This window comes from Leguminivora glycinivorella, chromosome 4 (genome assembly GCF_023078275.1).
Source record: "Leguminivora glycinivorella isolate SPB_JAAS2020 chromosome 4, LegGlyc_1.1, whole genome shotgun sequence".
Classification (NCBI taxonomy): Eukaryota; Metazoa; Arthropoda; class Insecta; order Lepidoptera; family Tortricidae; genus Leguminivora; species Leguminivora glycinivorella.
This window is the reverse complement of record NC_062974.1, coordinates 15,254,356-15,271,909: the sequence shown is the minus strand read 5'-3', so window position 1 is coordinate 15,271,909 and position 17,554 is coordinate 15,254,356. Positions and strand designations below refer to the sequence as shown.

Genomic DNA, 17,554 nt, shown 5'->3' with positions numbered 1-17,554 from the left:
TAGCAAAACATCAACAGGATACTCATTGAACGAATTAATGTACAGGGGCCCAAATTTACAAAAAGACATACAAACATTGCTATTAAAATGGAGACAGTACGAGTTTGTGTTCTGCGCTGACCTAGAAAAAATGTTCCGTCAAATCTTAGTGCATGAAGAGGACCAACACCTTCAGAAAATCATCTGGAGAGACGAGCACGGGATACTACAATCATTTCAGCTTACAACAGTTACATACGGAACAAAAAGTGCAAGCTTTTTAGCCATGATGACACTAAAAAGGCTAGCACGTGACGAACAGGAAAACTACCCAGAAGCGTCCAAAGTTTTAGAAGAATCGTTCTACATGGATGATCTTATACACGGTTCACATTCCATAGAGCAAGCAATAAAACTGATAAACGACATTATCGACTTGTTAAGAACAGCGGGATTTAACTTACGAAAATGGTCCTCAAACAGAGAAGAAGTGTTAGAACATATACAGAACAAGCAAGACAATCAAAACCTAACAATTAACTGTAAACAAGATGACATATCTAAAACACTAGGTTTAAGTTGGAATCCAACTGAAGACGTATTTACTTTTCAATGTAAAATTGAAAAGCAGAAAAACAAACCAACAAAAAGAACCCTTCTATCGGACATCTCCAAACTCTTTGACCCACTTGGCTGGCTTGCCCCGCTCAGCATAAAACTCAAAATTTTATTCCAAAAAGTATGGAAACAAACAGTTCAATGGGATCAGCCCATCCCAGATGACATACACTTAGAATGGTCCAAAATACAGGAAGAAATTCACTTAATTAACGATTGCAAAATACCCAGATGGTTGCTATGTAAACAGAATGACGTAATCCAACTACATGGGTACTGTGACGCATCGCTAGAAGCATATGGGTGTGTAGTATATGCACGAACTGAACATCAAACAAAACCAATTCTGGTCGCAGCAAAAACAAAGGTCGTCCCACAGAAGAAACAATTAACACTGCCGAAACTTGAATTATGTGGAGCGCATCTTCTATCAAAACTAATGGCAAAAATAAAAATATCTCTACAACAGCATACTGTGGAAACGTTTGGTTGGTGCGATTCAAAGATCGTCCTCGGATGGTTACAAGGACAGCCAAGCCGCTGGAAACCATTCGTCGCCAATCGAGTAGAACAAATAAAACAGGTGATGACAGAAGAACAATGGCGTTATGTGAAATCGTCAGAAAACCCCGCGGATGCTGCCAGCAGAGGACAAACAGCATCTCAGTTAAAAGACAACTCTTTATGGTGGTCAGGACCAACATGGTTAGCTGATTTCCAGCCAGAACACGAAAGTTATCAAAAACCAACATATCATACAACAGAAGAGGAGAAAAAATCCTACGTATCAAATGTGGGCCAAAACAATAACAAGCAAGATATTATTCATGATTTATTAAACAAATATAGTTCAATTACAAAAGTAACAAGAATCGTAGCCTACATATTGAGAGCATTCACTTTGAAGCGAAAACGCTTACCCAGCTATCTAACATTACAGGAGTTGCGAAAAGCTAAACGAGCTATAATTAAAAGCGTGCAAAACAAAGAATTAGAAGAAGATATTGAACATTTACGCAGGAATAACAAAGTAGAAACAAGGAGTAAACTTTTCTCATTATATCCATTCCTGGACAACGAACATATACTTAGAGTAGGAGGACGTCTCGAAGAAGCGCATTTACCTTACGAAATGAGACACCCAAAAATCATTCCAAAGGAATCACGTCTTGCTACATTACTAATAGAACATGCCCATATCATAACACTTCACGGAGGCGCCAAGATTACATCAAGCAAGTTGAGAGAAGAGTACTGGGTGATGGGCGGAAACAATAGAGTAAAACAACAAGTTAGAAAATGCGTCAAATGCCAAAAGATCGATGGGCAAAAACAGTATCAACTCATGGGTGATCTACCCGCCGCCCGTGTCAACGAAGCAAAACCATTTTTTCACACTGGAGTGGATTACACAGGGTTTGTTGACATAAAAGCTAGTAACACGCGAGGAAGTCGAACACTGAAAGGTTACATTGCAGTTTTTATCTGCATGGTCACAAAAGCAGTACATTTAGAGCTCGTAACAGAACTAACAAGCTCAGCATTCCTGGCAGCTCTAAGAAGGATGGCCGCCAGGAAAGGAGCCCCAAAGCACCTATACTCAGACCAAGGAACCAATTTTATAGGCGCGAATAACATATTAAAGCAACAGTGGAAGGAAATACAAAACACGTTCGACGATAACTTCTTAGCAGACATTGCCGAGATGGAAATTGAGTGGCATTTCAATGCCCCATCCTGGCCAAGTGCTGGTGGCCTCTGGGAACGAGCAGTGAGGAGTTTGAAACACCATTTAAAACGTGTAGTGGGTGAGCAAAAGCTTACCTTCGAACAGTACTCAACAGTTTTAGCCCAATTAGAAGCTTGCCTGAATTCCCGCCCACTGTGTCCCCTCACCGAAAACATTGATGATTTAAACACACTAACCCCAGCCCACTTCTTACAAGGAAGAGCAGGTGTAACAATAATGGAAACATATGAGGACGCACGCACAAAATGGAGTTTGACACAAAAAATATTCAATGACATTTGGAAAAGGTGGAAATCTGAGTACTTAAGCCTACTTACAGCAAGACAGAAATGGTGCAATCCTCAGAAAAACATAGAAATAGGAGACATAGTGGTCATACACGAAGATAATTTACCAGCAGGAAAATGGGCGCTCGGAAGGGTAATAGACGTACACGCAGGTCAAGATGGTTATGTACGAGTAGTAACACTTAAGACAGAAAAAGGAATACTGAAAAGACCCGTAGTTAAACTTTCTCTCTTGCCTTTGGAAAAGACAAAATCAGAAAATGAACCCTCCAAACAACTGACACAAAACAAAACTAAAAAACCAGCTAAACGGGGATGCATGACAACAATATTGATGATGCTATTTTATTTCATAACATTTTTGACAACTGGAAATTGCGTCAAAATGACACCTGTCAACGAAGGGCAAGGCCTATACTTCGATAGGCTAGGAACAATACAGCTAGTTAGGGACGAATGGAAATTAGTCGCGTACTACGACATGAGCCCTTTCTGGGAAGGAGTATCAGCATACAGAAAATACAACGAGCAATTAGAAACTATTTGTAAACAAGTAAAAAGCCTTTCACACTGTGACGTCATCCTTCTACAATTACGTCATTCACACGACGAACTGCAACATTACAATAAAGTATTATCAAGACATCAACTAAAACAGCAAACAAGAAAGAAACGCGGATTTTTCAACGGTGTCGGAAATCTAGCAAATACTTTATTTGGAGTCTTAGATGATAAATTTGCTCAACAATATCAAAATGACATAAGTAGTATTAAAGCGAACGAAAAACACATCGTCACAATGTGGAAAAATCAAACATCAATCATTGAAGCCGAATATAACATGCTCCAGAGGACAAGAGATACCATACAAAAGCAACACAAATTAATACACCAGCATCTAGTCTCTTTAGAAAAGAGCAACACTGCAATGGAGAAAGAAATTACAGATGCAGAAAGCATATCTCAATTTACATTGATCGCCATGGCAGCAAATAACTTGTTAAACCACCTTAGGACAATCCAAGATATGTTATTAGACACGTTAACTAACATTTATAGCGATAAAATGGATATACATATTATCAGCCCCGAACAACTACAAAAAGAATTAAACATTATATCTGGTCAACTTACGAGCGACCTTACCCTACCAACTGACAACACACAAACAAACCTCCAAAACATTTACAAAGTATTAAAAGTGAAAGCAAGAATGACTGACCAATACATGATATTTGAGATTCGCATCCCATTAACATCACGTGACCGTTATGATATTTACAACATTATTCCGGTCCCGCATAGTTCAGACGGAAATATGATATCTGTTATCCCCATAGAAAAATACGTAGCGATGAACCTTCAGAAAGATGCATACATTCCACTACAAGAAAAAGATCTCGAACTTTGTATCATACGAGACCAGTTTGCGTACATGTGCCCCCTTAAGGTACCTATATATAAAATGAACATGGATCAAGATTTATGCATAAAGGACGAAAATAAGAATTTACAATGTAAAACAAGCATAGCCGCGTGCCAGAACAAGTGGACTAGTCTATCAAAAGCAAATCATTATTTATATTTTTGTTGCGACCGGTGTCAGTTTCGAACAATATGTACGGATCGAGTTACAGCACAAACATTGACACACTCTAACATTATTTACATCGAGGAGAATTGCATTGTAAAAACAGATAACTTTGCAATTCATACGCACATGAACATGCAAAGCAACGCAAATTTAAAGTATAGTATACCTACACCAGAAATCGACCCAATAAACCATATAATAAACATCACTATCGAAAAATTCGAAAACAGCAGCTTAAACTTCAAGGAAAGAAAAGAAGATAAAAATATAGAAGAAAAAATAAAAGCGCTAAAGGAAAGTAAACTCCCAGACGAGAACGACTATTCCATGCATAATATACACCACTACACTGCCATTTATTGCCTTTGGATCATAATAACAATTATGGCAATTGCGTTAGTTTGCCGGAAAAAACGTTGCCAATGGAAACCTCAAAGAACTCCAGAATTCACAACCGACTCAGAGGAACCAACAGCAGCTAGCAACATCTCCGTGAGACGCCAGGTGAACCTGCCGCCGCCGCCGCCGCCGCCCCGAGCGAGCGCGAGCGCAGCCTCCACGCCGTACAACACACGTCACACCAGCACCGGTGACATCCGTAACGATAACAAGTGTAGTGTTAGTGCGCAATATCGAGCAAAAAGTGTGAGTGAAGGAGAAATAAACAGTGCGCAAGTGAAAGTGATTACAAGTCCTAAACACGAGATGAGTGAATCAACACACATAGACCGGGGAAGCTCCCCAATTTTAAGAAAAACATCGTTTAGTGAATAGTATTAAGCTGATTGTTTAATCACCTTGTATCATTCTCTTACTCATCTCATCTCATCGTTTGCCCCCCGCAAGATGTTCGGTGCAATGCACCTTCAACACGTTCCGGGCCTCGTGCGGCACGTGTGCCCAGTCAGCAATTTACTCTATGTTAGCCAATTTTCATTTACCTAAAATTAGTGCACTTTTGAGAACCGTCGTGGCCGGGTGCATTCGATAACATAACATAACATTCATATAACATTTTAATGTTATGTTTACGTCAACGTCATTTTCGATACGAGGACGTCAACCTGGATTTTACAATATGTTAAGATTTGGATCGTGTTATAATAACAAGATTAAAACTTCAACAAAATGAAAAATCATAATACGGACACAAAACCCGTTATTAGGTCCAGTCCAGAACCTATCATATTGTATAGAAATCGAGAAGTTTAAGCTCTGTGAGCCTTACATGCTTCAATACTACGGCGTAGGCGTAGCTGGACGAGCGTTGCTTTTCACAGATAAGCTCTACGCGTTCAGTGCTACATCGACGGGTAGAGGACCATTACCCGATTTGTAACCAAAGTGCTTCTAAAATTTTACGTATTTAGCACTTGTGGGCTCAGGCCTATCAGCAATACATGTCACTAATGCTCAATAAAAATGCTTCATAAAGTAAATCTCATCACATGGTTATTTTATTGTTACCACATTATTATGTGTTTCTTTATTGTCGTTTTATAAACAAATGACGGCGATTAGTCTTAAACATTATATTTATGGGTTGGAAGTCTATAAACAGTAAATGCTTGAATTTAAATATTTATATTTCCCATCAACGATGATTGGCTTCAAGCTTCAAGCGTCAACTCGTTAAACTATTTGTATTCCAAATCTTGTTTGACGTTTCTGTGAACAGAACATTCGGAGGCATGTAAATAAGCGAATCGTGTATTTTTGTTGGGCGCACCGCAAAGGTTCTGGGCTAACATTTACATTCGGCGTCTTTGCCTTGCCGTCGGCGGCTTTAATCACTGAGAACAGGTGTGGGGCGCCGCACCAATCTTTTTAATGGAATTTCTTATCAAATAACTTTTTTTCATCTATTACCACGACAGTTTGTCGGCTGAAAAGCTGGTCCTAGATAATAGTTTTCAAATGAATGGAACCTGCTGAATACAGAGAGGAACAGTTATAAAGGCTCGCTCGTTCGGAGAAAATAAAAAGAGGACCACGGGTATTCTAGGTATATTATATTTTCTTGTATTAATACTCATTAATGGGTATATGGCTATAAAGCTTTCAGAGCGCACCGCCAACAAACTGTTATAGAGTTTGGCGATAATATGTATTTTTTTTTATTTTTAAGGTTTTTTTTTCCAATAAATTAAAAAAAATGTGGGTTGTGTTCATACTACTATTAAGTAGGTTGTAAATTACGGAAAATAGTCAGAATCACAAAACGCGCAATTTTCCTGTAGCTTAGAGGACACTATAATATTCGTTCGTTTCGTAAATTCCCATTTATTTGTTAAAAAAACCTTAATTAACAACGTAATCAGTACGCGTTATTTGCTCCTATTAAAAGTCCAACGTAAAATATACTAGTATAAGTATGTTAGTGTGTTACGTATACAACTGAACGTGTTAGACGTCGCCGAAGACGTTAATATTCAGTTTGTAGTGCCAACTAAAGTATTGACACGGAACTTCGGCCGACTTCCCACGGATAGTGACACGAAGATCCATGTAAATACCTACACGTATTCAATTTTGTCGACAATATTTCATCGCGTCGGTGTTCTAACTCTACGTTTCCTCATACGACTTAAGAACATATTGGTCCAAACAAATTGATTTACCAGAGCTTTTATGTACGTAAAACGGAGCACGGGATCTTGGAGGAATCATTTAAATTTTCCGTGGTTGGCGTTTGTTTCGTATCAATATCCGGATTAGGTCGAATCAAATTTGGTTTGTAGGATCAGGATTTATGCAGCGGTCTCAATTTCCTGCGACGACAGCGGAACATCCGCCATGTGCAGCCCCTCGCCGCGCCCCGCGCCGCCCCGTCGGAGGCCCTACGCTTGGCCCAAGCGGAAAATGGAGCGTGGGCATTTGCATAGCAACACTCGAGGCGAGCGGACCGGCAAATTGTTGTCGCATCGATGACTCGATCAATACGTCATAATATCACGTTTGTACTGGCCTCTGCGTTCGATCTGTACCTGTCTGCTTCCGGTTGGCTAAAGGTCTTAATAGCTCTCTTCGTTATCTACTTATGCTAAACACCTGTTAGATAAAATCATAAGACAACATCTTTATAAAAATACTTCTTACTGGTTATAATTAAGTACCTACATGTATTGTAAACTATACGTCACAAAAATTTAAATCCGATTTTTTTAATACCTTAAGACACATAATAACTACGCTTTTACAATTTTGGTGTTCTAGAGCGTTGATAAAAGGTAAATAAATCATCCGTCTAAATCTGCCGAAGATATGAAATGAAGTGTAAATTTATCTATTTTTTAGAGAAAATTCAGCTTTATTGATTTATTGCAAGTAACACGATATTAATGTTTAATTCTTACTTGTAATATTTCATGATATCGTATCACCTAAGCGAACAAGACAACTACTTAATGGAATATATTGTGGTTGAATAATATTACGAGGCATTTTCTTCAAGTGTGTAGATTTCTAAGATATTTTTTGTTTTACCTATAGTTGCATCCCTTATGCCTTTTGAATAAGAATGAAAATTTGTTAAAAAACCTCATAATTATTATTATAATCTACAACAATAAAAAAAAAAACACTAAATATGGAATGATTACTAATTTAACGGTGATAAATATATTACAATGCATTATATTCAGCGTCACACTCTCATGACACAGTTCACAGAACACTTACTTAATTTAAACTTTCTAACCCGAAATTGAATTCATTCGTTTAATTTGTTATGAGTATGACCGGTGAACCGATATATCGTACCAGTGAACACTTTAATTGTCTGGCTACGAATGCTACGGGAGGCGTATCGGGGAGAGTTCGTAGCGTTTGCTACGAACTAACGTAATGCTATTCATTACTGTTTTTTATTAAGCAGTTTCGATTTTTTTTAATGAAATATTATTTTTAATTAAAATTTTAAAACACTGAAAAGGGATACACGAAAATTTTACTTCCGATGGTTTGTGTAGTTCAAGAATGGTATGTAAAGTATCACGTATCATGCCTAGTTCGTTACGGCGCACGGGAACAAATATTCGTTGAGTGCGTCGAGCGGGCCGGGGTCGATTTCGGTTCGTTTAAGTTCGACATCCATAACACTTCTGTTTGTGGAGCCAGCCCCTCGTACTGTTTACGTAGCACGATGACAGAATTTGCAATGAAAATTTACTGTGTCAACGTGCGTTGCAATCGTGACATAGAAAACAGCCGATACTCCCCAATACAACAATGTTCGCGTGTAATCAAATAACGCGAGAATAACCGAAATTTTGTATTTTTTCCTAAACCGTAAAAAAATGTATCAGTTTGTTTGTCGTCATAAACGTGGCATGGTAAAGTTGGTCCATAAATATTTTAAATCGTAAAATCCGTTATGCTGGCGGAGTGACGCTGGCGCGGTGTTTGAGCTGCGGTCCTAAGTAAATAGCAAGATTTAATGAGGCCAGAGAACGCTATCGAGTCGAGCCGTGGGCGGCGCGGGCGCGGCCGCTGTTGACTCGTCCGGTTCCCAACAATACCGCAAATCCCGAAGGTTTTTATTCCCATTAAATACAACAAACAGTCCTTACGCAAATTGCACAAGCTGGTAACCAAAAGAAAAATCTTAAATGTACTGATTAGGAAATTAAAAGAAATGCAAAAATGTTGGTATTGTAAGTATTTTCAATCGAATTTTGCACGATTGCTATTTACAAATGAAATAAGACTACACAAATAATTAAGCATCGAAGTGGCCTCGGCGAGTATTCAGATTGCGGCAGCGGCTGCTGCTTTCGTATTTACCTCTATACAGATAACTTAGGTAACCTCTGTACATTTCAATACTGCAGGTTTTTTTTAATGATACCTTTGTAGGTATATACTACCTAGCAGTAAGTATCAGTAATTTCGCAATTGCCTATAAAACCCACTGAACGTTTTCATAGCTCACCTCAAAATTTAAAATCCCAGAGGTATTAACAGCTTCGCAAAGTTCTCGCAGCATCCCGCTTTCATTAAAATCTTTCGTTTCCGTATTATATGAAAGTGGACTGGAATACTAATGCATGTCGGATTGCACAAGTTTATATTAATTTACTTGAGGAGTTCGCGATCGCACCCAGATTTATTAGTATTCATTATGGCAATACTCGTTATTGCGTAGCTGGATGATTGTGTTTCGACAACTTTATATTATTTATACTTAATTGTTAAATTATTATATATATGCTGATCAGTACAAGCTATAATAATGGAATTCTATGTAATAAAAAAAAGTTTAACAGCTTTATTATAAACTAAACGCAATAGCACACTATTCAAACTTGCCTCGAGGACAGTACCGCTTGAGAACTGTCTGTCCCACCACAAGTCCAGAACGCAGAAGCAAATACGAATAATTAGAGGGAAATGCACATGGGGTGCTGTTTGAATTTTTAATTAATGGAAAGCATTGAAAAGTTGTTCATTTTAAGGAGGATTCGCAGGAGTAAGCCGCGATGAGAGCTAGGCGGCTTCCAATTAAAGGCTCAGTGCAGTCTGCCGGCGTTATACAGGATTATATAATTAGCTGTATCTGTTTTAAACGCTTTTTTTACAGTATGCCTTGGAATGATTAATATTTAAGTTGTACCTATCTATTATTAGGATTATGTTTTCAATCATATCCAAATAAACCCACATTAAAAATTTAAAAACGTTAAAGGCGAACGAAACGTTTCATAATGTAATTAGTCAGACTAAGAATGTATAACTTAGGAATTCAGTACTAAAACATCGAGAGCGTGATGAGCGGGACGCAATTTAAATTAGATACTGTGAAAGTTGGCGGACGCAGCGCGAAATACGCGAGAGGCCTAGCGCCCGTTTATAATTTCACTCCGACTCACTGACTAATAGTTTTCGGGCCATTTGGGCCTCTGTTTATTTTGTTAGCATATGCCTGCATCTGCTTTTGCAATTGATACAGCTGTCCTGTATTAAGATAATATGTATGTTTGCCTAATAAAAGCATGCAGTAGGTATACTTCATATTATGTTTGTATTATGTAGGTAAATATCTATAAATATTTATAAACACCACTTTAAGATTAAATGCGATTTAAAAGGATATCTTTGAATATTCGTAAATTGATAGTACCTATTACAAAATGTAAAGGTTTGCTTAAAACACTCAAACATAAGTCCGCTTTTATGTATTTTACTTTAAGTAAATGCTTTATCAATTATCACTTATTGTAGCTAGACCCAAAATTTGACTTTTATAAATAACGTAAACATTTTTATATTAAAGGAAAAAATGGAAAAATTTATGCTTCCGGCGGGACTTGAACCCGCATCATTTGCAATCCGTGCAAGGCTCTTAACCAATTGAGCTACGGAAGCCACGCCGGACATCGCAAATCTTTCCATGCCTTTCCTTATGTACACACGTCTTGGGGTGACGTCTAGCGCCATCTACCGACAGACTATTACATCTTGTAACGGCACTGGAGTCTCAAGTTATATTGAGAATTCACCAGTAAAACGTAAACATTGTAATTATCAAGGGATTAATGAACGGCACTGGCAATAGAAAATCGCAAAAATCGGAAGTGCGCGTAAATTTTCTTTTGGCAGTATTTCCCGAGAGTGTAGGTTTCCAATCGGCGGCGCGGGTCAGCCGAGAGTCAATGAAAAGCGGTAAAGTGGTGCCGCGGTGCTGATTAAAGCCTCGAGCAATCGCCCCGGAAAGTATTTATAGGTACACCTGTTCGTTAGCGGCAAGCGCGACTCTAGCCAACTCCTTGATTAGGCGCCGACGGGCGTTGCTTCGTTTCTACTACAAATAAAAGAATTCTCCCCTTTACTAGCAACTAAAGAATTCATTTTCAACTGAGAGCATACAGGCCACAGGCAATTCTGCAGGAACCATCGGATACCTAGGTATAATAGTAACTGATTCCATATACATATTTGTGTGAATTATGTGAAACATTTATTGTAGGTTACGTATGAACAATCTCTGGTATGCGTCACGTAACTCCAAAAGAACGTCTTTCACGAAAAATGAACGGTAATTTGAATCGATCGCAAAGTTCATTATTCAAGTTCCCGAGCAAGAGATGGAGTTGACAACCATCGCCCGGGCCGCTATCAGCGGATTTATGCCGTACTTTACTTTGAAATGTCGCCCAGAATTTGATAAGCAGTTGATTTTGCATGTGAATGGGCCGGGTATTCGGTGCACGCATGTTGCGTTCGCGCCGCCGCATTGCGACGCCGGTCACGGAAACCCTTAATAACATCACGTTTGATGCGCCTCTATTATTATATTTCATCTTCAGTCGGTCCCATGACGGGGACGGGGACTCGGTTGAGCATAGTGTGTTTGAATTTTTCTTAGGTTAATTTTTTACTCGACGACGCGGTCAACAATTGATCGCTACTTATTAATAAATACCTTCTCGAAGTAAGAGCGAGTATTGTTTGACTAATTCAGCGCACTTAAAAAGTATTATTATATTGCAGTGCACAGTACCTATTTAATTAGGTTTAAAGTGGTTTTATGTAATTCAACGGAATAAAAGTCGATTTTCCATCCAAAGTTGACTAGGTTCCCAGTAGGTACGAGCCGCGAGAGTCGTATATCGTACGGTAGGCCGCTCACGTCCGTGGAATGAAGACGCTTACCTGAAACTTTTCTTACCCTTTAGCACATTAACTGCGCGCTGCCCGAGGCTAATATTTTGCACTCGTTAGTTTCAGCATACGTAACAAGCTAAGTTCTTGTTTTGAGCTTAATGATGGTAATGCGGTCTGACTTCGGAGCGCTGTTGTTGGAGAAGTCTTGGGAAAGCAAATAACTTGAAGTCTTCATGTTGTTAGAGTTCCTAATTATGCTATCTGATTAAAATTATGAACGAGAATTTATCTGCTGGTTTAGATACTTTTCTGTGCGCGCTCTTCCATATCAATTCATTATTTCATTTACCATGCAGAGACGCCAAACACCAAATATGTTTTAGTACTTTGAGCCTTGCATATGTCAGCCGACGCGACGTCTCTGGTGTCGAATTTTTGTGAAGGCTATGTGAGGTTATTAGGTGATTTCTATTTATTTAAGTATTTAAAAAGCTATACCTCGATGTCAAGGTATAAGTAGATTTGATTTGTAAGTATAAACCTAAAGAACTATGTAAACATAACTTATTTGGCTAATATTTGTGTTATAAATTTTCAACATATTTCAGCATCTTTGTGGATCGTTGCCGCTCGCCTTATCATGCAAAATTTTTCAAACAATTCCGCTTGAATTAAAAGCACAATAAAAGAATTTCGAATATAATATTTACGTTTACATTGGCGAAATAAAAACAGACAAATAACTTAGCTCAACATTTTCCAGTGGCGGAGCTCAACATTACGTCTATTGTACTCGAGTAAAGGAATCTCGTATTTGCATCCGAGCGTAGACAGAAGCGAAGGGGAAGGAACGCACGGTGAGACGAAAAAGTAATTTTTCATAAGCATCGAGGCTGGTTTTCAATAACACGCCAACTGAGTGCCAGTGCAGGTAAGGATTCTGTAGGCAGACAGAATATTAATGACATAGTGGGATGTATTACGTTAGCTTTATGATACTTTATTTGTCGCAGGTTCACAATGACCTATTTATATAATTTTAGTCTACTAAAGTGAGTAAAATTCACGTGGCCAAGATGCAGAGGCACTTGTAATATAAGTTGGTGCAATGAAGGAAAAGTTCCGAGTGCGGCCCTTGCGGGCCGGCGCGGCTTGCGAGCGCTCGTCTCGGGTTCGTTACGTGCGCTCCGCTGGAGCCGCGAGTGACACCGGCGACTTCCCAAGATCAAACCTCACCTCGCTACACTCCATGTTCTAAATCAAAACACCTTTTTCAACTTTCTCAACGAGCTCAAGTGGACAAAAGTCAAGATTTTTCGTATTCACGTTCACTTCACGAGTATAAATAACTCCTGTATCAGTATTGTGAAAGGTCTGTACTTAATACATTTCGCCTCAATTGAATTAAAGTAATTGTGTATCTCGCTATCCTTGTTTAGATATTGTGCAAAAAAGCCTGTGTGTAATTTTATTTCTTACAGGTATGTAGACATGTATGTATGTGGTTTAAAGTCCACTTTGAAACTAAAGCTTCGCCAATTACAGTAAAAGCTTCGCCTTATCGTTAAATGACCTGTCCGTCGTATCATCAATGTGGCGGAGGGCAGACTACACGATACGATCAACATTGATATTTAGCCTTCCGTCACGTCACGGCAGCTAATTCTCATTTCCAACAAAAACGGCTCAGGAAATTGGATATAAGGATCTGGCGCTCGGATCCGGCTACGTGACGTTTGTCGAACACGTCACTACACTATGTGGTAATTTCCGCCCCGCGCTCGCGGAAAATTACTTTAGCCGCATGAAATTTCCGATGGTATAGAAATAAAGCCGATGAAACAGACATATACTTTTTGCTGAAGATTGAGGTTGAAATTGGTTTCAGATTTTTATTTTATATTTCGCTTAAGCCACATCAGCGTGTGCATGTACTTCAAATGTTTAAAATGAATTTCCTCGTAAACAATCATTTCTTAAGTAGGTATATTACGAGTACCTTCTGGTCCAAGAGCTGGCAGGATTTTGGAGTAGGTCCTTGAGGCAACTTGGAAAGGTGCTCAGATGCTTCTCTGATCATAGCCAACATCAGGTCTGCAAGTCTGGCAGCTGGGGAGCGGGGCTTTATCGAGCTATGAATTTTTAAAGATTTAATTTTTTGAGGCCCAAAAAAGGTGTTTGAGGCAACCTGGAATTATTAAAAAGTGAAAATAGAGTTCCTCAGAAGTCGCATAGTATTTATGCCAGATCATTTGGCCGGGTCCTTCACCGTGCCAGAACGGTACAAAGTGGTAAAAAAATTCCAAAAAGGTTCTTGAGGCAGTCTGTCATTTTTACCAGTGAAAGATGAGGGTCTAAATAGCAATGGAAAAATAATGCCATGACATGAGGTGGGGTCCGTACCCTGCCATTCGATCTTGAAAGTCAATTTTTTAGTTTTTCGTAAATAACTCGTAAACGGTGGCCCACAGCAAAAAAATATGTTAAACAGAAAATATCTATATAAAATTTCCTACAAGAAAGGTTATGTATGTTTTTTCGATAGGATCAATATATAAATGGATAATTTAGTAAGAAAGTTTTTTTTAATCGATTACAAAGACTGCTTACTTCAATTTTTACTTCAATAAAAACCAATCACGTCCAAAACAGATGTGGCAGCACTTAAAAAACTCATCGAGTATAGGAGATACGGATAGACACACTATACCTGAACATCTATGTAAACCAGATGAAATAAACAACTTTTTTTTGACGCTGCCAGGGAGCTCTAGTACAGATAAAGAAATGCAAAAAATATTTGAAGGTCAGAAGCCGACTAATAATGTCTTCGACATTAAGTGCTGTTCAGATAGCGACGTCCGTAAAATAATTGACTCAATAAAAACAAGTGCAAGTGGTTACGATAATATCAACATTGATATGATTCGACTTACGCTGGATGTGACACTGCCGATAATAACCCACTTAATTAATACCTCAATTTCTTCTAAAATTTTTCCCGAGGCTTGGAAATTGGCGAAGGTGAAGCCAATACCTAAGTCCAGCACATCGAGGACATACCCAATAGAGTGGTAATATGGGGCTGTCCGTCTGCGCAACGGATATGTGATTTGTCACTTATAAATGTTAGCGCACGCTCTCACTAAAACAGTACAAAACCAGTATTGGATCCGTGCGTACGTCTCTGCGAATTACGAAATAAATTATAATTTGTTTTACTATTATTATAATGGCGTGCTGTTCTATTCAGTTTCGTAGAAAAAACAGCAAAACATCTGACTTTAAAACATAAGGAATAACTTTTCATCGGTAAGTTACGATTTTAAATTATAAACTACTTTATATTAAATTTTGTCCGGAGGCCAAGTCAAACTGGACAACAAAAGTGAAAGGTGATGACGCAGGCTAGACGTATGTCGTTATCTCTTGCTTCCACGTAACTCAATTCACATCACACCATCTCTTTCCAGTCTGCACTAGTGTTGTACATGCTTAATTTATAGCATCAAGTGGTGTATCGATATTTAAGTAATGAGTAAGGAATATTATTTTGTGTACCTACTATATAATGATCACACTCTATTTAAATAAAGAAACGAGAAAGTTATCTTGCACTAATGTTTGCATTAATGGTTTATGTCGAATATTTGTATATTATCTATTATGTTATGCTTGATTGATTATATTAATGTATTAGGTACCTAATTATTAGGTGTAATTAGATATGTTTTGGGTATATTTAGGTGACACGATTTCGTAAAATCTATATCTGATATATGTATTAGTTTAAATATTACGTTCAAGTAATTTGTAAAATAATAAATTGCTATTTAAATCGAAATAAAAAACACAATTTGAGAAACTTGAAGATACATAATTAGGGATTGGAAAATTTCATAACTTTTACTTAAAATAATTATAATCTGATTTTTACTTCCAAGAAAATATAGTTTTCCCTTTTTGTATACCGTGTTTTATACTAATAATAATATATAGTAGTATGTAATAGATTTCTGCTCCACCGTGTGTGCATGCAATGTTACGGACTTTTGGGGCTTGCACATACAGTGGTGCATAAAGCGCGTAAGGGTTTAAAATATCCTTATCGATAAACCTTACTTACGCACTACCTCATCCCTAGCACCTATTACTTGACCTTGTATCAGCCAATGGGAGCGCAGTGAGAGGGGATATGAGTAGCCGCGAGTTGGCGGAATCGTTCTCGAACAAATTAAATAACATTTCTGCTCTATTAGGGTATGTACTCGATGGTCCAGCAAAACTGAGCAGTACAAAGATCTGCGTGCGATTAGCATTCTCCCGGTACTGTCTAAAATAATTGAAAAAATTGTCAGTCAGCAACTGTCTATGTACTTAGAAAATAATAATGTACTACCTAGCATACAGTCCGGTTTTCGTAGTAAGCACGGAACGGCGACTGCCTTGGCTAACGTGACAGATGACATTATCGCGGCATCAGACAGAGGAAAAGGAACTATCCTCGTTTTGCTGGACTTCTCACGTGCTTTTGATTGCCTTAACCCAATACTGCTGCTATCAAAAATGGCATACTACGGTGTTTCCGCACAGACGTGTCAGTGGTTTGAGTCATTTCTGACAAATCGCAAGCAGTACGTGGAAATACCGAATAATAAGGGTGAGTTGTCGCACTCATCTACACAAGTGATCAGTCGTGGCACTCCTCAGGGGTCTATTTTAAGTCCTCTGCTGTTTATTCTGTACACCTCAGACCTTGTAAAAAATTTAAAGGACTGTGAAGCACATTTATATGCAGATGACACCCAAATATATTATTCATTTGCACCAGGTGAACTTAGTTCAGCAGTGAGTAAAATTAACGAAGACCTAAATATAGTGGCGGATTGGGCAATCAAGAATAACCTGGTTTTAAACCCGTCTAAATCCCAGTTCGTAGTAATGGGCACTAAATATCAGCGCTTAAAAATCAAAACACAAAAACCAAGAGTCTGCATTAATAAGGAGATAGTCACTGAAGCAGAACACGCGAAAAATCTAGGATTAATCATTGATGGAGAATTGCGTTATATAGAACATGTAAATATAAATATTCGGAATGCATTCTACAGACTTAAGGTGCTATACAATATCCGCAAATATCTATCGGTTAAAGCCAGGGAAATTCTAGTAGAGTCACTAGTTCTCTCACTGTTCAACTATGCCGACATTGTTTATGGACCGAGACTACTAGCTATAACAAAGAAGGCCATACAGCGGGTGCAGAACGCATGTGCTCGATTCTGCTATACAGTTCCATGCAGATCACACATCACTCCATTTCTTAACAAATACAATGTTCTGAACATGGAAAATCGAAGACGACTGCATTTGGCTTGCGCCGTTCGGAAAGTGTTAGACCTTGAAAAACCTCGTTATCTGTTTGATAAACTGAAATGGGTAAACGATACGCGCTTAAGGTCGCTCAGAAAATGCACGAAACTATTAACCCCACTTCACAAAACTGCAGCTTTCAGAGGGAGTTTTAAATTTGCCGCCAGTAAGGTCTGGAATGACCTTCCACCCCCATTGCGAGAACCGTCAGCATTTTTAAAATACAAACAATTAGTTCGAACACATTTCTTAAATATCCAAAGTAAATTGTAAACTCCAATTATTATTTAATTATTTATTTATCTATTAATTTACTCATTGGTACCTTTTTCCGTCTTATTTATCTAT

The 17,554-nt window shown here is 38.3% G+C and overlaps 1 protein-coding gene across 1 annotated transcript; it reads left to right on the top strand.

Moving 5' to 3' along the window:
* The first annotated feature begins 268 nt into the window (after positions 1–268).
* Positions 269–7,159, top strand: LOC125225223. The gene is made up of 4 exons (XM_048128829.1): positions 269–2,405; positions 4,629–4,826; positions 5,395–5,563; positions 6,970–7,159. Exons 1-4 carry the CDS (start codon positions 269–271, stop codon positions 7,157–7,159), a joined length of 2,694 nt encoding a protein of 897 aa, XP_047984786.1.
* Positions 7,160–17,554: the final 10,395 nt, after the last annotated feature.

What these genes read in the sequence shown, in the direction of transcription:
- LOC125225223 (XM_048128829.1), top strand. Translation starts at nt 269, where the DNA reads ATGACACTAAAAAGGCTAGCACGTGACGAACAGGAAAACTACCCAGAA. An exon ending in CCATTTAAAACGTGTAGTGG is followed by an intron (nt 2,406 to 4,628) that starts GTGAGCAAAAGC and finishes CAATTGCGTTAG; the next exon opens with TTTGCCGGAAAAAACGTTGC. An exon ending in AGAGGACCATTACCCGATTT is followed by an intron (nt 5,564 to 6,969) that starts GTAACCAAAGTG and finishes TTTGGTTTGTAG; the next exon opens with GATCAGGATTTATGCAGCGG.